The 23,016-nt window shown below is 36.7% G+C and overlaps 1 protein-coding gene across 5 annotated transcripts in view; it reads right to left on the bottom strand.

Moving 5' to 3' along the window:
• LOC145997485 (fatty-acid amide hydrolase 2) overlaps positions 1 to 23,016 on the bottom strand; it is a 96,844-nt gene that overhangs the window by 10,532 nt on the left and 63,296 nt on the right. For 4 of the 5 annotated variants that reach the window (XM_083134586.1, XM_083134582.1, XM_083134585.1 and 1 more), the window contains 4 exons: positions 21,548 to 21,659; positions 7,444 to 7,598; positions 4,500 to 4,640; positions 205 to 306 (listed from right to left, as the gene is read on the bottom strand). In XM_083134586.1, the coding sequence (XP_082990712.1) occupies positions 205 to 306; positions 4,500 to 4,640; positions 7,444 to 7,598; positions 21,548 to 21,659 (510 nt within the window). Of the gene's footprint in view, positions 1 to 204; positions 307 to 4,499; positions 4,641 to 7,443; positions 7,599 to 17,628; positions 17,784 to 21,547; positions 21,660 to 23,016 lie in introns of all 5 variants that reach the window. The other variant, XM_083134583.1, reaches the window with a different exon arrangement.

Raw genomic sequence — 23,016 nt, forward strand, 5'->3', positions numbered from 1 at the left:
TCCTTGACCTTTCTAGCAAATACTGTCAGTTTGCATCACATGGATTAGAAAGACAAACTCTACAAGGAGATCTTTCATTCTCTTAAACACACGGAGTTGTGCTCCAATGTGGCAACAGTGCGAACTTCTGTCACATGCCTATTTTCATGGCCGTGCATTTGAGTACTATACCAACTGGCAATGTTTTTGTGTGTTTCCACCTACCTCCCTGTTGTTAAGCTCTTCGCTGAACAATGGAACACCCTCCACTCCCTTCATTTTGGCAAGCCATATCGCTGCGGAACTCTTCAGATTTTTGATGTTCACCTGCAGAAGAAAAAAAGTTGTTTGTCTTACATCTTATAAATACAAACACAATGACAAGCATCACACTTAAAATGAACACAGGAGATTTAAAATTAAAATCTTACTGCTGGTTATCGTGACTGAGGTCTTTCTGTGGTTCCCCCCCCCCCCATCATCACTCCACTTCGGTATTTTTCCTGCCTCCACAGTGGAGGCAGGTTGCGAGGGGAGCTTTTTAATCAACTTTTCAGTGAAAATCTGAGCTTTTCTGCCATGTTTTTATCTCAATTTGAACACATTTTGGGTTTTTGTCTTTAATTTTTCGGCTGAATGCTGGAATGGTAACTTTAATGAAGGTTTACCATCATTTCCTTTCAACCACTAACTTCCCTACCATAGTTAAAATAACAGTAGAAATATTAATATCAACCAATCTATCACACTGAACCCTTAAGTTATCTCAGGCTTGGATTCGATTCCACGTATTGATTTTTTGCTGTCAGATATCTTCCGACATAGGATACATTCCAAAAGTCGCATAAGGCTAACGCATTAAATGAGTTATGGCATCGACCGCTCCTTGCAGAGCTTGTTATAAAGTACATGGATTTCACACCAAATATATCAACTGGGTGAACAAAGTGAGCAGTGGGGTGGGGGAATTGGGATGACAAACATTTCAGAGGATTCCCATTCAAAAACTAAAACGTGAACGATGCAAAAATTAAAAATATACTTTTCTCAAACATGCAACAAGATTTAATAAACGGTGTATTTTCTTCACTCTATATTCTTCTAATCTATTATGTTGTTCTAACACTAATATAAATGAAGTTTCGTCATTATTTGCAAGCCTATTGTAACTGGAGCAAAACCTCTGTTGTAGGTGACAAGTAAAGAAATATATAAACCTCTACAGCAGGGGTTCTCAAACATTTTCCTTTCATGGCACCCTTAGTGCTTCAAGATTTTTCTATGGTGCTCCAAGTCAAAATCTAGGCCTAAGGTCGGTTTTAGATGAAAGCATTTCCTTAAACATTTTTGCTAGCTAAAATGCTATATAAATGCTTCCAAAAATCTCGTAGTACTTTACACAGAAGCATTTCATGTAACCGTTTTGGTTACCTTTTGCCATTACAATGTATATCATATACAGCATTAAAGGCATGTTGAGTTACACCATCTATGGCGAGTGCACGGTGTTTACAATTGAAACAACTAAAATATTCTTCCATACGTGTACAGTAAACGGTGTAAAGTATTTAAGCAGTGCCATTGTTTTATACATAATACCATTTTATACAAAACGTTATTCCTCTCGATTCAATAGTTATCGGCTTTTAAAAATGTGAAGTGATACATTGTTTACATCTTGCTTGGCCACCATTACATCTTCACTCGTGACCAAGAGGCTACAAAAATTGCTACGGAAATAGGATGGATTCGGTTGGCCGCGGTGGATCAGTCGGTAACGCGTCTGACTACCATGCTAAAGGTCCCGGGTTCGATCCCCGGCCGGTTCAAATCCGGGAACTTTTCTAACGATGGAAGCGGCCCCGGCGCCCACCCAGCGTCGAATAACATGGGTACCTGGGGGAAACCCTGGGGGGTAAAGGCGGTCAGGGGCGTGATGCTGATCACATCACCCCCACTCACGACCGGATCAAGAAAGTGTGGGGCGTTACCCCCACACCCCCTATACGCCTTCATGGCGTGGTGCTAAGCACAGGGGAACACTTTACCTTTTTTTACCTTTTTTTAATAGGATGGATTCTATCCTTGAGAAATGCCATGATATATGCCATGGCAGCTGATTTCTCACTTTACACGGTAGCATGTTGGTCATGGCTAAGGTAAATGCTTTCATCTAAAGCGGGCCTAACTTAGTGTAGTTAGTTTGCTTTCCTTAAGTTAAAAAAATAACACATATTTCAAATTAAGAAACATTTTATGTGTAATAAGTACTAACTAAGCACACATTTTGAACAATCATATCATTGGTTCAATTTGCCATGTGTAGACTGTGTCATTTCAGTGAAAATATTGGAACATTTCGCGGCGTCCGTGTAAGCTAGCCATGACACAGACTTTGGGAACTGCTGCTATACAGAATAAAGAAATAATGAAGGCAATGTGTATGTTTATATATCCGAACTCTATATTCAACCAATAATTGGCCTCCCTGATAGCATAGTGGTAACGTCGCCACCTTGTAATCAAGGGGTCCCAGGTCCGATAACCAGTGGAGGCACATAGTGATTCGGATCCCACTTTAAACTGTAGGACCAGTCCCGATTAGCCTTACTGTGCATAAAGTGGAAACAACAATTCAATCAATCAATCAACCAATACTTTTAAACAGAGAGATGTGAATCATAAAAATGATTGATTAACAAATGCAGAAAAAAAGTTCTGAGGTGGAAGATCAGATATGGTATTTTAATTCCGAGTGGGAAGGGTTACAACAAAAGCCTTAATTAATTAAAGCACTTTAAAAAGGACTAAAATAAAGGTTCTTCCTTGTTATTATATAGCTTCATGAATTAACTTGGAAAGTAACTAAAAAATCATTAGCAGGTGCTTAAATCTAATGAGTGGTATGTTCAATTTTTTTTTTAGACAGAATGGATCTGACCATAATAAGGGCGTCGAAATTTTCACAAAGCATCCCCCAGTCACCTCACTGTCACAATGATAAACTGTAGGAGCATCCTGTTAGACCCAAGGACTGACTAAACATTCCCCCAGCTAGCAATTTCCACTTGAAGCACCGACCATTTTTTTCAGTAAAAAGTCCTATATTTTGCCAGCTTTTCCTGTACTTGACATGTGAATGGGTGCAAAGATTTAAAAACGGAAGATGAAGTGTCAGTGATGAACTCTGAAACAGGAGGCCAGTTTGCATGGCAACTAAGTAGTGAAACAGCAGATCGACCAACAAATCCGTTAATTTAGTACACACTCCCCCTGACTTAACCTTTTGAGTCCCAAGGCCATTTTCACAAGTAAGCCTCATGGTCCTGAGCCGATTTTGAGCAAAATGCAGAGTTTCAATTAAATGAGTGTAGATCGGAGACTAATTGCCCTAGAGAGATGAGTGATATACCGTTGTACGCGGAATGAACCAGAGATTCAGACTATATGAAATTTATGCAAATTCGGCGTATATATGGAGGGGGGAAAGGGGGGAAATCCCCTGAAAATACTTTTTTTTAAAAAATGGGGCTTCGCACCCCTCCTGCCCCCTCAAAAAAAGTACATGACAGTGTCGACATGCACATGGAAATGATCGCTGACATGTAAGGAACACAAAAATGTTTGCATTATTATCATATGACCAATGTAACTTGAGTTGTTCCCCCAAAAGGAATGGTCGGCACGCCACTGATTCAAGCTTCAAAATGCAGCGGTACCTTGAAATGACTTTAGCTCGGAGACTCTTTGCCCTGGAGATATGAATGATATACCATTGTACGCAGAATGAATCACAGATTCAGACGATATATAATTTATGCACATTCGGCGTACATATGGAGGGGGAAGGGAGAAAACCCCCAAAAATTATTTTAAAAAATTGTTGAAATGTTTGAAATTTATATTTTCCCTTGAAAAGAGACGCAAAAGAGAAGTCTCTTTTCCCGCCTTTTCACCTCCATTTTCATGAAGAAAAAAAAAGGTGCAAGAAACATTTCTGTTAAATACATGTTAGGAACAATATTAAAAAAAATCGAAATTCTAGTCAAAAATAGAAAAGTTATAACGTAAAAACTACGATCATGACACAGCGTCTCGATCGAGATGCTTGGGACCGTGAGGGTTACTTTTAGGTATCTCGATCGAGACGCTTGGGATCCAAAAGGTTAAACAATTGTCTTCGTACTGAACCTTCATTCTGCTCTAGATTTCAGAAGGTTTCGCTCCCTCTGACCACAAGAAATGAATGACACTTCGTTGCTCTTCTACGGTGCAAGTCAACAGTGGAGAGGCCATGTTGTACGAGCTACTGCACAGGCATATACTGCTTGATCGTCACGACACCTTTATGGCATGTTGCTAAGGAACTATTTTGAGTTCCGAAATACAAATTATCATTGTGCAAAAATCTCCATCAAGTTTAGAATAAAATTCCTGTTATTTAATGACTTACCCTCGTACAAACACACATTTCAGATTCAAACTCACACTGCACTGCTGATAACGGTTTAAAAATCTACCTTTTGAGCCTTGATGCCATAGGCCTTGTCTAGATGAATAACCATTCGCTTGATACACAACTTCACCTCCGGATGAACATCAGACAGGAACGATCCTCCATCGTCCTCCATGTAGTAGAATTTGATATTGCGAATGTCAACCTAGAACGGGAATTATGAGAAATAACAAAATTCTTCACAGTAAATTTACAATGAAGAGGAGTAAGATAAGTACCATATCAGGACTAAGTCTAAGCAGAGACCACTGATATAAAAAATATGAATGATTATAGGGGCATTCCAGCATTGCGTGTGTGACATTCACACATACAACGTCAGGTTCTGCAATTGGATTATATTCACAATGACCACATTTCATAGAATTATGAAGAACTCTGTGGTTTTCCTTGTATGTTCACATTGCTTGCATTGTAGAATTATTTTCCTGTAGTTTATGATTATTACAGGCATAAGAAAACAGTTTTTCATTGGGACGTGTCAGGAGAACACACGCTCCCTTTATCAGACATTTATTTTCATTTTGACTAAAGATACAGTTATAACAATGGTTAGCAATTTTTTAAACAAAAAGAATCCCTTATATAATGGATGTTGTCAATGTTACATTGTTGTTCACTGGTGTAGGTATTACAAGTTCTAACTTTCCACTTCAAAAAGTTTGGCACTATATTGTTTACCTTGCATCTTCTCAAAAATCTGATTCTTTGTTTAAAAAATTACTAACCATTGTTATAACTGTATCTTCAGTCAAAATGAAAATAAATGTCTGATGAAGGGAGCGTGTGTTCTCCTGAAACGTCACAACGAAAAACTGTTTTCTTATGCTTGTAATAACCGTAAAATACAGGAAAATAACTCTGTGGTGTCTGCTAACGAAAAAACTTCCCAAGTAACCAAAATTGGTTGGCCCAATGTTGGGCCAAAAGTACTGAAAATGGTTGGCCAAACACAAGAACATACCTTTGGGCAACGGTAATTTTCGCCACAGTGCCAACGTTGGCCCAACATGTGGATTTCACATTGGGCCAACATATTTTTTTTACATTGGGCTAACACTGAAAACTAAAGTATAGATAGGTTTGTGTTCTGATATATACAGGGTTAGTCAAAATCATGTTAACATTAAATGGGACAAACCAATCCATTAGTGTTAACATAATTTTGACTATCCCTGTATATATACGTATATATATATATATATATATATATATATATATATATATATATATATACATACATACATACACACACACACAGGACTTTCTCAGTCACATGGTATCATTGTTTTGAAGGCACAATACCTTCAAGACTGAAATATTCGAAAAGAAACACTGTTACGTGTCATTTATTTTACACTCGAGAATTTATAGCATACTCTTGAAAGTTGTCTTAGCATGAAAAAGTTGTTTTTAAAACTGATTTTGACTCACTTATCCATGGTTGGGCAAACGTTGGCAACAACCATTGGTTCAACGTAAGACCAACTTCAATTTGCCAACCAATGTAAACCCAAACTTCTCCACATAAAAATTCTAGTTGGCCCAATGTTTCTGGTTACTTGGGTTGTGTATGAAGAAATAGCCTGAATGCATGGAAAGCATTAATGAAAATGTGTTACGTGTGCGACACTAAAAATGAAGCAGATATTGACTTCATTTGTCTGTGAAGCATATAGGCTACAGATGCTAATAATTGTTGGTGGTGAATTATGCAAATTATATGCATTGACAAACATTTAAACCTTAATGCAATTAAAAACAATAATAATTTCTACATTGATTTATTTTGTTACTTACATGGAGTAGCACCACTTTTTGTGGAATGCCCCTACACGTTTAGAAAATATTAAATACTTATTAAAATAAGTTATTACAAGCATATTTTACTTTGTCTATTCTTACGTTGGTAACATGACCGAAATATGAGAGGAAAACATTTGGACTCTAGCTTGACAAAGTAAGTAAGTATCATTAATGTACATGAATAAATTACATTTGCTTGAAAAAGAGAGAAGTGTTGAAAATGAATAATTGCCATCCTCCATCATCTATGGTTAAAAACAAAAAGTTAATTGATAAAGTAAAAGAAAGTAAAACAATTTACAGATAAAAGATGCACATGTACATAATGATTCCCTAAAAACTGTCAATAATATTGAGATGCACAGGTTACAGGTCTATTTACACTGTACAAAATCTGCATGCATTCAGTCACAAGAAGGTAGAATTTGAGTGTAATGCCATGTAAAAAGTAACACTAATTGTTTTTAGTAACTTGCCCAACACTGCTGGAAATGATTTATAATAATCAGTGTGTATATCACACAAACAGTTTTGTATTATTAATGATTGTAGTTCTGCTTACATCACTTATATGCTTTTATGTAGAGGAATGCATATTTAGTTCTTGATGAAAGCACAAAATTTGAAATGATCTGTAATGATTATATTTTCATGTGTTTGAAAGATGTGATGTGCATTTTCCTACCTTATTTTGTCATGAAATGATGCAAAATGAACTGCTAACTGCAAAATATAGAGTTTATTTACAGATGCCACACTTTCTGAAGTCTTAAACTATGTTCAGTCATGCAAATCTCATAAAATTGATTAATTCTGCAGTACATATTTGAGAAGAAAAATAGACTCCTTTACATGGGAATAAACTTAATACTCTGATAACTACATAAATGTACTATTAGAAGAAAAAGGCTTATTTTGTGTAGTAAGTGTAGTTTTTAAAATCAAATTTAAGGTTATATTCACAATTTTAACACTGAAATGGCATTTTATATACCAGTTTTGATCTCAAAATGTGCCCAGTTTTTGTACCGAAATTTTCACCTTATATTCACCATAAATATATATGTCTACTTACATGGCATTGCCCAAAACTCTGTGGTCATTCTGTACAATGTTAATGGAAAAAAATTAACCCAACATACCTTTGAATCTAGGTGAAGCTTATTTACATTCTTGCCGGCCACAACCTTAAGCACTGGTACAAGGTCACATGCAAAACGACACATGGGACCTGTCACCAGGAATGTGTCATGGTCTTTCGTGGCTGGGGGATACTGGCCAGCGTTCGATACAACCCCTATAAAGACAAAAATTCACCTCTGTGCCTTAACATACGTGGGTTAAGTCGTAAGTCATGGTAACTATTTTTTTTTTCTTGCGAACAGGGGACAACACTAAAAATCTAAGATATACGTTTGAAAGTGTATAAAATGTAGTTTCGAAAGACGCCATCGGATGGTGTATGTGAACAAAGGTGAGATAATAAGCACGCACCCAAGTTCAGTCGGTGAATGACGGCATTCGAAAATGGAGGTCATGAAGCAGGAACAACATTCGTATGTTTATATAGCAATTCTCCGTGGCAGAAATGCATGGGAATGCCATACAGAGCTACGGGAAGAACTGGTTGTGCATGCCATGCCCTATCGAACAGTGGATAATCTGGGTGAAGGTTGTTAAACAGTGTAGTCTGGTCTACTTGTTGTTCATGTCATAATAAAACACTATTGTCCAAAGTCCTGTGTTCTGCCTCTTCCCTACAAGAGTCTCCTGAATTCAGACTTCATCTGATAGCTTCATTCGAAGGTTCATTCCATACACTTTCAAATGTACATCTTAGATTTTTCATGTTGTCTCCTGTTCACCAGAAAAAAAATAGTTTTTAGTGTTGTCCCCTGTTCACAGAAAAAGAATAGTTGCCATGACTTATGACTTAAACCACGTATAATACATATATACAGAAACACTGTAGATGTAAGGTTGTTTGTTTTTTTCATTTCGTGAACACTATTAATTCCTTTGTACAGTTTAAGATTAATTTTTGTTATTTAAAGTCACATTTCTGCCACTTTGGGCTAATTGATTGTGAAGATGAGGATGGGTGACAATATGATGAAGCGATGCTTGCAAAAAACACCCTCGCAGGCTGGGATTTGAACCTGGGACCCTTGCATTGTAGCGTACTGTGCTAACCACTCTGTTGACGGTTTGTACAGTTAAAGAAAAGACGTACTTGTGTAAAACAGTGGAGCTTCGATTTTACATTTTTCAGGGAACCGACCTGTAAAAAAACTTAAAATGCAAAATTCAAGAAGATAAAATCGGGGTTCCACTGTAGTACACAAGTATCTCTTTTCTTTAACTGTACAAAAAGTCAACGGAGTGATTAGCACAGTACGCTAAAATAAGAGTGTCCCAGGTTCAAATCTCAGCCCATGCGAGGGTGTTCTTTGCGAGTGTCGCTTCATCAATTTCAACATATCATCCTCATTGTTGCATTCACATAGTCCACTTGTTAGAAGTAGTTACACTATTTATATACATTGTATGTACAATGGGATGACAAACAAGTTTTGAAATGTGCACACAATTTTTTTACCTAGGTTTACATTTCTCAGAAATGCAGTGGTTTGAGTACATTATACAGGGTGATTCATATGTATTATAGTTCTTGTACTATACATGTTTGAAACCTTAGAGGGAATTATGAATCACCCTGTATATTTATTTACTATATGACTGAGACAATATCGCATTGGTATTTGCTGATACTAGTGCTATTGGTATCAGAAAATATCGACTGGAATTTATGCACAGATACAAACATATATTTTCTGGAGTACAAGTATCTTGCAGTCTGCAAAAATGCTGCACAACACTTAATGGACTCTTAATTATTCTTGAAATTCTGCAAAATTCAAAGTTTACATTTATTTTGCACAAGAATTGTACAACAAAATGTATTTTGCAATTCAATGCGAGATATTTTAATATTCCGATTTAATTCTTGAATATTTTAAAGCAAAACTCTCGTAGATGGCTATGGTATAGTTCCAATGAACAATTTAAATTTATAAAAATTGTGAACAGCTTTGAATTGTTACTATTTTCAAGTACTGGCAATGTTATTACTATTGACTCAGCCCTAAATATCACGTTATCTCCACTGAAAACATTTGTGTTCATTTCATGTAGGGAAATCCATTACTATGAATAAAATTAATACAATGCTTCTTGCAAGATAATAAAATAAAGTTAAGAATTCTGAAAGAGCACAAATAAATATTTGCATTGTTTTGCAAGAGATCAGCATCAACGTTTAGATGAGCATCAATAAATATCAAGACCTGTATGCAGGAATATCTTTTACCTGTGGATAACACAATAAATCGCAATTCAAACAGTGGCATATTTGTGAATACCTTTGCAGTAAGCGAGCATTTTATTTATTTATTTATCAATGACAAATAGCATATCTCATGATTGGCCTGTGCAATCATATCTGAGGATATTCAAAATCCAAGACTAGTGTTTTACAAAATAAGAATTTGCAAGTCGATAAACAATTATACTATATTTATTATATTCAGGGTGCTATCCGAAGGGGGAAGGGGTGAAGTGGAATTCATCTTCTTTGGTTGCTAATTTTTGGAACCTGCTAGGGGGCAGGGAACTATATATATATAAGCATGGGCATTGCTGCAAATGTAGGGGGGGGGGGGTCAGACCATTAATAAAACAGAAATAATGATAGTTATCATGCTTATAATTATTACAAAATAATAACTATTGTAAACTAATAAAAATGAACCCATTTTCTTATTGTATCCTTGGGGAGACTTTTGTACTTGATCCACCAGTTGAGTGAATATCCAACACAACTGTTTTTTTTCTTCTTTAACGCATTTTGTTATTTACTTTTTAACATCTCATTCAAGAAGCTTTACAAGTTTGGGGTGAAATCTTAGTCATAGTGTTAATATTGTGAGGCCTCTTGCGTGAAATTTTGGAATTTTGAAAATTGAAAAAACCATATATTCTTTGGATTGAATGGTATAATATGAAAAAATCGATTTAATGCATTCCATATTTTCTTATTCTGTTTGAATACTAACAGAAGTTTACATCTGTTATTAACATTAAAAGTAACAAGCTTTCTGATTTTTGGTAACTTGAAATGAATGATGCCAATTTCCAGGTGGGTTTGACGGACCTGTTCGACCCCCCTCTCCTTCCCCGCCTGATGCTCATGCATATAATCTATACAGTATACCAATGCTTTAAGACTGATTCGTGGAATTCCCTCTTCACTATGGGAATACTTGCAAATACCACACTGATTACATTCCTATATATTTTTGAGGGAGTCTCAAATCATCAAATATGCCACTGATTGTAAAGCATATAAGGTACTCATGATGTTGTTTGCTTTCGAATTGACTTTATATTCTTTCTTGAGTAAACAGGGTGGCTCAAAAGTAAGTTTACCCTGAGAGAAACTGTTTGACTGGCCTCCTCGCTCATGCGATCTTACACCTTGTGATTTTGCCTTATGGGCAAAGGATGCCGTCTACGCTGCAAAACCACAAACTGTGAATGATATGCGACAAGAAATTGAAAATGCTTTTGATGAACTTAATGCAAATAATGGTTTCTTTTCAAAGATATGTGAAGCAATGTATTATCATTGCTTAGAATGTATTGCAAATGATGGGAAACATGTTGAGCATGTACGGGAGATTGTGTTCTCTTACCTTTCTCCAGCAATAAATACACATTTCCTTACTACAAGTGTCATAATTTTGATCTCTCCTAGGGGAACCTGACTTTTGGGCCACCCTGTATAATGATGTAGAAACCAATATAAATTTGGGATCGTAAGATTTTCATGTCATTCTCTAAAATTACTCTTAATTCTTCTTAAACATAACAAGTATTTTGTGATATCTCTGTACTGAACAACTGTATCCAGCAGTGGTGTATTCCCTCATGTTGTTGTGTTTACAGCCGATAAACCAACGTCTTTTCATGTACATAGAAATTGCTAGAAAATTTGAAGCTGTCGGATTTTTGCTTTCGTTTTACTTGCATTTCTGCGTTGGTATTTTATTTTTATTATAATATATCTAATTAATCTAGATGGGAGTGTATAACAGATATATACAAGGGTACACGAAGGATTTTTCTCAGGGGGGTCAAAGTAATAAACTTTCATTATTATTATTATTATTGATTATAATTACTGTTATTGCTATTATTTTTATTAATTTTATTATTAGTTACTACTTTACAAATCATAAAATTCAAATTGGATGAAAATACTTTGTTGTTATATGCAAGTTCAGACTCAAGTCTACTATTTATAGAAATTGGATTAGCATTGCTTCCTTTAAATAAACATCTATCATTTTGTTGATGAACAGTACTTCTATCATTTTGTTGATGAACAGTAGTTTGTCTTTTTGTACTTTTTCACAATGAACAAATATCAATCAGAGTCGGAGACCACTTAATTTACTGTCGTTAATGTACTTGTGTAACATGGTATTATGTGCTGAAGTGTACTGGAAAATAATAATAATAGTCGCTGCAACTTATGGCCTTTAAATTACAGAAAACAATACTTTTTGTTGCAAAATATTGCTACAATTTCACCATTTGAATAAGATAAACTCTTTCAGGAAATCTCGGGAGAGGGGGTAAGTGCCCCCTGGTTTCTCCCTGCAGGTGCCCTTGAATATATACAATAATAAAAATTGTTGTGGTAAACCAGGTCAAATGTTAAGATTATTCCACTAGCATCCAGGACACAAACATTGATGTTATCATGTAGAGATTTCATCAAAAAATGCAGGCTCGACCAGGAATCAAACACAGTCCCTTACATGCTGTGCCATTACTACAGCAAACCCTCGTTAACACAAACTCGCATAAGACGAACACTTGGTTAACATGAACAAAATGTTGGTCCTGGCAGGGATATCTTATAGAAAGTTTTATCGGTTAATGTGAATTTCGGTTACCACAAATTACGAACTGTTTTTTTAGTCCGTTGCATCATTATATCTCATTTAACATGAACTTTCAAAGTTTTTCATAACTTTTTTCTGTTGTTCCTCTGCTAGGTATGTAAGAAATCGCTCAACAATCTCTATCATCTTGTCAACAATCAACTTATACAGTATTGTAACCAACAAATTCAGATCAACAATCTGCTCAAATGTGTTTTTCTATTCTTTAAAATATAGTCAGTACGAGTAACATCAAGATTAAAACTTTGGTGCAATTGCTCAACAATCACGATCATCGCGTCAAGAATGAGCTTATACCAGAGGTGTCTCGTGAACGCATGCGGTGCAGGCTGCACATGCATAAATTGTGGGAAAAAGGACAGCTTGCTCTGCGACGATATTCATGAGCATCTCTACATTCTAATTTCTTCATATATGAGAAGTATTTATTTTACATGAGAGCACTGAACTAAGCTTATATTACATTTCTTGGATCTGAAGTGACGCCTGCATCAATTGTGGGAAAATAATTATTACTTTTGATTTGTGTTAACGAGGGTTTACCGTATAACAACTGCACCAATTTTTTCACGTAGTATATCTACATGTATCAAATTATGAGGTGATTTACAACTATGCTGGGAAAAACTACAGAGTATCAATGAGATCAGTGTTTCAAAGGCAACATATCCCTTTGCAGTTGCACTGGCAGAGACAATTCTATGCAGGTAAAACAGCGACAGCGAATCAATCAGCTGAAGCTACGGCTGGCTCAGTAGCTCAGTTGATAGAGAAATGGCACAGTTTGCCAGAGACCTGGGTTCAAGTCCTGGTGAAGTATCCATTTTTGCTAGAATCTCTGTATAGTAATATTCCAGCATGTGACAAATCATAACGATGTCATCAGATTGAGAAAATCACACAGTCCCCTCATCAGGCTTTTATTTCAAGACTCTAATGTGTAATATGAAAGTGTTAACATGTAAAATATAATACCTGTTGAATGTAATTTTACAGGTTTTATTGATTTCAACTGGAAAAGCCAATGTGTAATCTCAGGAGAGAATACAAAATCAGTGCTTGTAAAAACTAGTGCAAAAACTTGATGGGCAAGAAGACGAGACTAGCTCAAGAAGTCAGATCTACTCGTGAAGGGGGAGTGAGGAGATGAATCAACCTTTTTTTTTTTTTTTGTAAGTAGCCTGAGAATTTGCCCTAAAACCTATTCAGGCAATTTCTGAGAGGAATACATGAATTTTGTGGTGAGTGTTCTTGCCTATTTCGAAGATAACTGCTTTTTGAGTGGGAAAATTATGAAAAATCTGCTGATGTTCAATTTTAATGCCTATTTTGTATCTTTCGGTGCTTTTTGCCTGCCTACTTTGAAAGTTTCTAGTGCCTATCAATCCTCGACCTGGTTATAAGCCCTTATCCTCCCTTACTTTCCGAACAATGATATGACCACGGATAGTGTAAACAAAATAGTTTACACTATCATACTGGTGATGTAACAAATTATTATGAAATATTTTGATATAAAGCCAGTTTTTTTAACATGGAACCCCTTCCCTGCGTGATGTTGAAGGGAAGTACAACAAAAAAAAAAAAAATCATGAATATATAGATGCAACTGCAAATTCATATCATTGTAAATATTGCAAATAATAACTATAAAAAGTCTTGCCTCAAAATGAAGCTAAGGAAAACAATAAACATTCCATATTAGGCAAGGTGAAAGGTAAGGTTCCCCCTGCATGCAGCACTACGCCTTGAAGGCACATTTAAGGGATGTGAGTGTAGCGCCCCACACCCCCACTACATATTCTCATCACATCACCTCCACTACATATTGGAGCTGATGTGATCAGCACCACGCTCCAGCCACCCTTACCCTCCAGGGTTGCCCCAAAGTACACATTGATTTGAAGCTGGGTGAGCCCTAGAGCCACTTTATGCAGGTACTAGGCTGGTAAAATACCAACCTCCGAACACCCACCCCAGGAATCGAACCCGGGTCTCCCGCATGGCAGTCAGACACCCTACCAACTACACCACTGCGGCACTAATTCCATATTGCAAAAAAATATTTTTCAGGAACTGACAGAGCATCAACAATGGATTTTTTGATGGCCAGTAGCCCACATAGACTAATAATAGCACGAAAATAAATGGTGTCTATAAAAATGACTTGCCGCAACACAAGAAGCCTTAATTTTTAAATACAGTCTATATATAGACACTGCAAAATAGACCCAATTTTAGAAAGTCTATATATTGCTCTGCTGCAGTTAATGGGTTAATAGTGTCACCATTTAAATACACTGGAGAAAACTGATGAAGGAAAAAGTCTAGCCAAGAAATGCACACACTAATAACATTGAAGAACTTTTTGCATAAATAATCTTATTGGTAGTTTCAGTAAATGTTCTACCTTCTGTGTGTCTTTTTGAAAGTGCTAAAACGTTCAGAGCAGTGGTTGTTAGAAAGCCTAATGTAAAGAATTGAACACTTTAAAATCCTTCAAAATTATGTACATAGCATGTATATGCATCTAAACAAACCTTCTACTGCTAGCAGTAGATATATACATTATATTTACATATACGTACAATGTTTATGTAATTACATGTTGATTTTACCACATGAATTCATAATAAGATAATATAATGTTCCTATCACAGCCATATAGTATAGAGTAGGGACTGATTGATCTCAATACTTAATTGATATTAGTAAACTGCTCGTGACAATACACTATAAAATAACAGATTGTTTAATCTTTTAATTTTAGAGATGCGACTATGACAGGCTGTACCTTAGAAAAAGTTCCCCATGTGCATTGCACTGTGCCATTAACACGTATAGGAGGAACATTCTCTATAATTTTTGGAGCTCAGCACCATCCTCTGGCTGCCTTTATTCCACCCCTGCTGGTGGTACCCATTTGTTTGGGGCTGCGTGAAACCCAGAGCTGCTTTATGTAGGGACAAGGCAGGAAAAAGAACCATACCTATCGAAGAATTGAACCTGGATCTCGCATGTTATGTCAGATGCTCTACTGACTAGACCATCGTGGTTCCCCTGTGTTGTTTGATATCGTGATTTTATCTTCCCATGACAAGAGTTCGAACCTGAGTCGTCTGGTTTTGTAGCACATTATGCTTCCTCCCCAGTAGCAGTCTGTGTCTAGATTTAACCTATATTCGGATCCATCAAATATATGCTTCTATTGTCCATAGTGGTCTCGCACCGTGACTGTGCAGTCTAAGGTGCAAGCTTAAAGCTCCGGCTATGGGACACGTGCAGGTTCAAGTCTCCTGGAGGGGAACTGGGAACTTTTCCTGAGATTTTGGCTAGTATATGGGACCACCCACCATCATGAGGGCGTAACCCAGTCAAGAAAAACCTACAACAACCGGGGGTTCGTCATGCTGACCACCCCGTAACTGCTTGGATCAGGGGTTTCCAACTGGCAGCCTGTGGGCGGCTGCCTTTTTTTGCAGCCCGTGAAGCCAGTTTGCAAAATACATTAATTTTATGTATTTTTATTAAAATAAGTTCTATTTATGGATTTCCTTAAACAACTAGCATTTCTAACAGATATCACAGGTCATATGAACGAACTGAACTTGAATCTTCAGGGAAGAAACCAGCTGGTGTCAGATTTAATGGGAAACATAAATGGGTTTCGTAATAAACTGAAGATTTTCAACGTTACTTTGGAGAGGAATAACCTGGTCCATTTTCCAAGCTGTCGGCGGCTAGCAGGAAATGAAGAAACACTGGACTTTTCTGAATCAGTGCAAATATTAAAGAAATAATGGATGAGTTTGACTCCAGATTTAATGATTTTGAAGAACTTAAAAGCAGCATCCAGCTATTTAGCAATCCTCTTGGCATTAACATCGAAGAATAAGAAGCTTCTCTCCAACTTGAATTGTGTGATTTGCAAGGCGATGTGTTCCTTCAAACTAGGCAAGAAAAGGGACCAGAGTTTTTCAAATACCTCTCAAAGGAACGCTTTCCAAACCTTCGTAGTTTTGGGCAAAGAATGACATCGATGTTCGGTGGCACATACGCGTGTGAAAGGGTTTTTTCTTCAATGAAGTGCATCAAGAACCGCTACAAAGCCGATTGGCAGATTCTTCACTGCTTCACCTTCTGAGACTTTCAAATACAAAAATTGAAGAGGACATTCCAACTTTGATAAAAGAAGCAGATCGGCCTCAATTTTCATATTGAACACTTACTATGAAGGATTCTAATCTGTATGGTGTGTTTTTAATTTCTTTCAATTCATCCATAAGTATTGGGTTTTTGTGAAATAAATTCTAATTATACAATTTTGATTTGTGATTCCATTGTTTTTATTGCCTCATTTTAGATTTTTTTGGTTTTATGTTTTAAGTCCACTTTGTGCACAGTAAGGCTAATTGGGACTGGACCTACAGTTTAAAGTGGGATCCGAACCACTATGTGCCTTATTTTAGAAATTTAGGTCATGCATAAGTACTAGATTTTCAGTTCAGTACTTAGTTTTTGTAATTTTTAATCCCCCCCAAAAAAAAGAATGTGGCCCATCAATCAACTGCTGGATATAATTTTGGCCCTCGGACCTTTTGAAGTTGGAAACCACTGGGTTGGATGACTTCCCCACCTCTGGTAGGAATGAGGCCGCCAGTATGTAGGCATGGAGTATTAATTATTATTATTATTATTGTCTATAGTGACTGTATACAATGCTGCTAAGTATAGGATCAATCAATTTAGCATACATTAGTATCCTTAAAAAAACTTAGCTTTAAAGAAAAATATTTACATCAGAAAGTACTTTATTATACAAGGTTGTGAATCTTGTATTATGAAGTACTTTAAGAGAGAAATATTTCTCTTGAAAGGTTTGCATAACCACTTTTTGTACATGCAAAATAAAATAATACTGTTTTTTTAAGTTTTTTATTTTCCTGCAATGTTTCATCCTGGTTTCCCAGAACTTTCTCAAGCTCACAAAACGTCGAAGGAAAAATAAAAACTATTTAAAATAACAGTGTTGTATTAATTTGCACAAACTTGTGACGAATCGCAGCAGATTCTAGAGATATGAAAAATATTGTTATTTTGTTAATGAATACTTTATACATAATTGCCAAATACAATAATTGGTCGACTATAGACAGGGAACCTAATAACCATGAATGTACAAAATCCACACCAGTTTCTACACCACGTAAAGCAAAAAACACAGCATTTTCAAACAAGTACCTTACATGCTTTTATGATTGTGTGTATCCTCAAGGTAAAAGGGTTCCCACATACCTTCGAGTCCAGCTGAAGTTTGTTAACGTTTTCTGCAGCCAGCACTTTAAACATGGGGATAAGGTCTGCGGAGTAACGTGATATTGGGCCCAACTGCAGGAAATAGTCACGTTCCTTGGCAGCAACGGGATACGATCCCGTACTCGATACAATACCTACGAAGAGAAATTCTTTATCGATAAAATACCTGAGAAGAAAATTTGCATTGGCTGATTTAGCAGGAGGGACACAGGGCCACGTGTCCGATTAAGTACTATTAAAAGTATTGATAGCATTACATTACAACGAACAAAAAAGGTTCGAGCAATTTTTTACCATATTGTAAAAAAATAAAACAAAGTTTAGCACAAATACATTACATGGAACTAGATTTACTGGATGAACCAACAAAATCAAGCCCAGCGGATGGGCAACTGATTGACACGAAGCAAGAGCATGGCAGATCAAATATTTCTCATGTTTGTGACAGTTTCGACTGAAGAAATGAATTCTCGAGCTTATCTCTTTCTTTGTATAATCACTGTAAATACAAATAATGTATAACTACTTCTATTTCACAAAAATCTACTAATGCTACCATCTTGTATTCATAGAATCCTGGGTTCATTTCCTGGTAGAGGTACACACCAGTCGTGACTTGGAACGAAATCAAACCCTTGTAATTAACCTGATGCGATTATTAGGGAACAGAACTTTATGTGCTAAAAAAACTCAGAAATATTTATTTTTTTATGTGTCATAAATGTTGAAAATATGTGAAAGTGAAAAAAATAAAAAAAAAATTGGTAAAAAAAAACAAAATCTGTGACTATTATCTCTAAAAAGCATATTATATTATGAGAAAGATCGCTCCACATCACAAGAAACAATTCTTGCATATTTGAAGCACGAAATGTTATTAACACTGAAGTTTTCCAAAGCTTCCTCTTCCTCTACTTCACCTTTCAAAACACGTGCAATTTGGCACAAAGTTTGAAAACCTTGGTTTTTCCCAAATATTTCTGTACATTTAGACATTAGCACTTGATTAGTGGGCGTAATATTTTCCCCCAATACAATCGTAGGCGAGGTGCCAGAAGTCTGCCAGCGAGCGTGTTCAAAGACAAAACAAACCTATCACTCTCGATATGAAAGAGGTGCGGAGAATAAACATTTTTCCTTTGACGATTTCGAGGTAACTGAAGTCAATGAACGAATTTATGTATTTTAAATGAAAATTCACAAAATATGTATTTACATACGGAAAACTGGAAAATATGTGTTTTTATGTAAAATAAAATTTGCTGTGTTGACATATAAGGCTATGATCAGAATTTTGACAAAAACGAGGGTCTCTGAGGGTCTCTATCTTATTGCAGAAAAAAACATTTATTTACCTAAAGTTCCATTCCTTAGTCACATTCCTACCACAGTCAATAAGTTTGTGGACTGGCACCTTGAGTGTAGGCAGCCACCCAACACAGCGTACACTTACACAGATCCATATCCCTCAAAATAATCACCGTTGGCCAATACGCACATCTGTTAACATTGGTATAACGTGTGGCACACCATACTGGGTAAAATGTAACCTGTACAGGTCATCAGACAGAATTTTGTGGCACATACCATGGCTAATCCCTACTGCTGCTGCGAGATCGTCTACCGTTTGGGTGCAGTTGGCATGCACCAACATTGCAAACTTCTTCGATCTTACGTTCAGTTCGGGTCATTTGTGGCTAACCAGTATGCTCATCCTCAAAACTGCCTCTCTCCTGCACCAAGCCTTGGTGCCACTTAACACAGCACTGCAGCCCAAGGCCTAATTTTTGGTAGAATTTGACATTTGCCCGTTGCTCAAACTGCAACATTCTCGAGTTGTGCCACTCACATTCAACTACCCTTCACAACAGAGACCATAGTTCTGCTTACACTGCACGCACACAACTGCCTCTTGCTGGGACGAGAGAAGAATTGACATAGCACCATCCTGTGGTGCAACCTATCTGCTGTAGTACACCACAGGGACACTATGCTGCCAGTACACGAGCTTATTAACTGTACTGCGTATATGTACATATAAATAGCTATGCTTAATATCTTGACAAATATCCATAATATATTTGCAGTGTTATTCTGGGTGCCTCTCAGAAAAAATCTAGATCCGCCTATGGAAAGTTGGTTTGTTATTTGGGACCAGACCAAAACCAGGAGATATTGCACTTTGCAGCTCCAAAAGTAAAAAATCTAGCCTAGTTATTGAGCACAATTTATATCCTATTGTTGGTACGCAGTCAACAAATCTAGCAGTAATTTAACAGTGCGTATCACGCCGCAGACGTGAATCGAACCAAGGACCCGGGTATCATAAATAAATAAGCTAATCACGTTATAAAAAGGGTCCCGCTGAAGCATTGAAAAAAGAGCTTCTTAAAAGCTCATCGCGACAGCGTCCTTCAGCGGAGTTGGAAAAACTCCGCTGACATTGCATTAGAAATGAAATCAGGAATCAGCGTTCTTCCTCAGGATTGCCGTTGCGAGAGGACGCGATCGAAGCAACCGTCGTAACGGCCGATAGTTCGAATTTCACATAAATAGGTCGCGTGAGAAAATCTCAGTCTTAGTTGTCTTCCGTTTTTCGCCAGAGAAGTAGTTGTTACAAAAGAAATCCGTTGCTAGTTGTTTGCAGTTTACGCGAGAGAGCTCCACAGGCATCGTAAGTTCAGAAAAAGGAGCAAACGAACGATCGGGAAGTTAAAGTTATCGTTAGAATATCGGTCGGCGAAAGTACAGAGTTTGGAGCCCGGAGTTGCTCCCTCGTCAGTTTTCTTTCAGAGTAGGACCTCGTCGATCCAAGGACCAGCGGAGAAGAGATCGCCGTAGAACTCCAGGTAACGAACATTCCTTGTCTTTCCTTCCCCTGCCTGTTCAGTCAAAGGTAGTGTTTAAATATATGTCCGTGTGTTCTTATTTACGGGGCTAGTCCCTTTGTAGTTTAGTGTCGACGTGCTCTCCAGAGCTACCCCCTTCCTTTTACAACGTTCCTCTCGCCTAACAAGCGAGTGGCTAAAGGCTGTCATAGCCTATCCACGATCCCCGCTCTTAGACTTTATACGTGGTGGAGGTGCGGGGCAAGTTTGATGTAAACATTTTAACATTTTTTAAAATTAATTAGGAAAATTTTCACTTTTACTAAGAAGAATTAAAGGCTAATTACAAGAAATGAAATCATCGAATAATGTCTGTTCAATTACACCTTGGTCAAAAATGTTTTGTGTTAAGTTCAATTTGATTTTGTTTATTTTACTTTTGGCTAATCATAACAGTGAGGATGAGTGACGATATGATGAAATTAATGAAGGCACACTCGTGAAGAGCACCCATGCCGAGGTTGGGAATTCGAACCTGGGACCCCTAGCATCATAGCACATTGTTCTACCTACTCTGCCACAAAGGTCAACAAACAAATTTCTTTACGAATGCTAAAAATTTGTCAAAGACAACTTATTGAATTTTCCCTTTCACAAGTACTGTAGTAAATCAAGAGACTTCTCTATTATATTCTATTGCACTAATTCTGTGTACCTCTGCTACATACAATATATATTTTCAAAAAAATACTGAAATTGGGAACAGCATTTTGACTTAGTTTATTTTCCTAAGCAAAACCCCATGTAGTTATCTGGTTACACATGTTATATTACGGAGGTAAATTATGCATTTGTGTTTTTCAAGGAACATTTGTCATTTTATATTGGATCAGTAGAATATTGGCATCTTATACCAGTATTTTATAAATACCAGCAATTTCATATCAATCCATCCCAAAGATACGATAATCAAGATACGACTTCTTGAAAATCACCACAGACTTGAACTAAATTGGAATATACAGAAATAAAAACCAGGAGTAACGAAAGTCCTGCTGTGAAAAAAATACCTGTTGTGGGTTTATGTCCGAAGATTCCATTGAAGTATGCCGGCATTCGGATGGAGCCGCCAATATCCGAGCCGATTCCCATGGGTGATCCGGCTGCAGCCAACAAGCAAGCCTACAAAATGTACAACGAACTGTTAACATTTTCATTCAAATTCTACGGAATGCATAATTTGTGCAAAGTGCAAACATGTTCAATTAGAAGTAGATTTTGGTGAATGAAGGAATGGATATAATTGAATGAAATTTCACATCCGATCTAGAACAAAATGAAGATCCTAAATCAAAACACAAGACTCTTGTTCCAAAAAATGTTAAAAAAGTACCACATGCTCTAATAATACACCTGAATTTTGAAAAAAAAAAAAATAGTTTTTAAATCAATGCCACTACCAGATTTGCACTTTCATTGCAGAAGTTTTGTCACTGCATTTCATAACCAGCAATTTTATGCAAGAACACTTCTGTCATAAATAGTATAGTTTTGTAAACCAATTCAATAAGCTTTTCATTTGCCTACTACAGTTACCCAAACAATGGAAGAAGTCAAGTATCTATAGTCAATGCTCAAAAAATTTTCTTCAAAGCTAGGCGCCAGCTCTGAAAATCAGGCGTCAGGAAACCACCTACTAGCAATTATGCATACTACGTACAGTATGTTTCAAAAGTTGTGCAATCCAAACTTTGAAAATATGTGTCATGAAAATCGTAAGAGATATTTACACCGGGTTTTCTGCACTAAACTAATCCTGTAGGCTATCACTGGGTTCATAAATTTATGTTAGCATTTATCTAAATAAAAGCAATTACATTATTTTAAAAACCATTGTTAATTTGCTGAAAACATCTGAGAACTGATTTTCAACAATAAATACCAACTCTTAAACAATTTGTGGGATCATTTGTTGGTGTTTGACTGGTTGTAAAACCGTTGCTTTGTGAGGTACAGCAGAAGCAGGGCATTTTTATTGGTAAACCTCTTGCACATGAGTGTAAGAATGAGTAGTAAAATACTCTTCAGCAATGCACATGCACTGTTCTAATAAATACGCAATGCTGAATCAATTTAAAAAACAGGCACAGTAGGGGCGAAAGTGAGCCAGGGGCAGCCTAGGATTCTCTCAAAGAGTCCAATTTCGGCACAAAATCTTGATTTACGATTTTTCATGTAAATGTATAGCCAATACTTACGACACATGTTGCATGCAACTGTTGGCAATATTTCGACCTGCTAGTGTTGACATATACGGATATATGTCCCAAAAATGGCACTTTTCACTCAACTCATAAAATCGCCAGTCAAAAATTCATCAAATGTTGCAAATGACCAATATTGGTCGCAAATGACAGACTGACATGGCATCAGTCATCAAATGTCTAATTATGACCCTTCGATAATTTCTTACATATTTTTCTTACTCAGAAGTTCATCTCTGGAAAAATTTGAATGCTTCTTTCAGTCAGTTATTAAT

This window comes from Lepisma saccharinum, chromosome 13 (genome assembly GCF_977018435.1).
Source record: "Lepisma saccharinum chromosome 13, izLepSacc3.1, whole genome shotgun sequence".
NCBI classification, from domain to species: Eukaryota; Metazoa; Arthropoda; class Insecta; order Zygentoma; family Lepismatidae; genus Lepisma; species Lepisma saccharinum.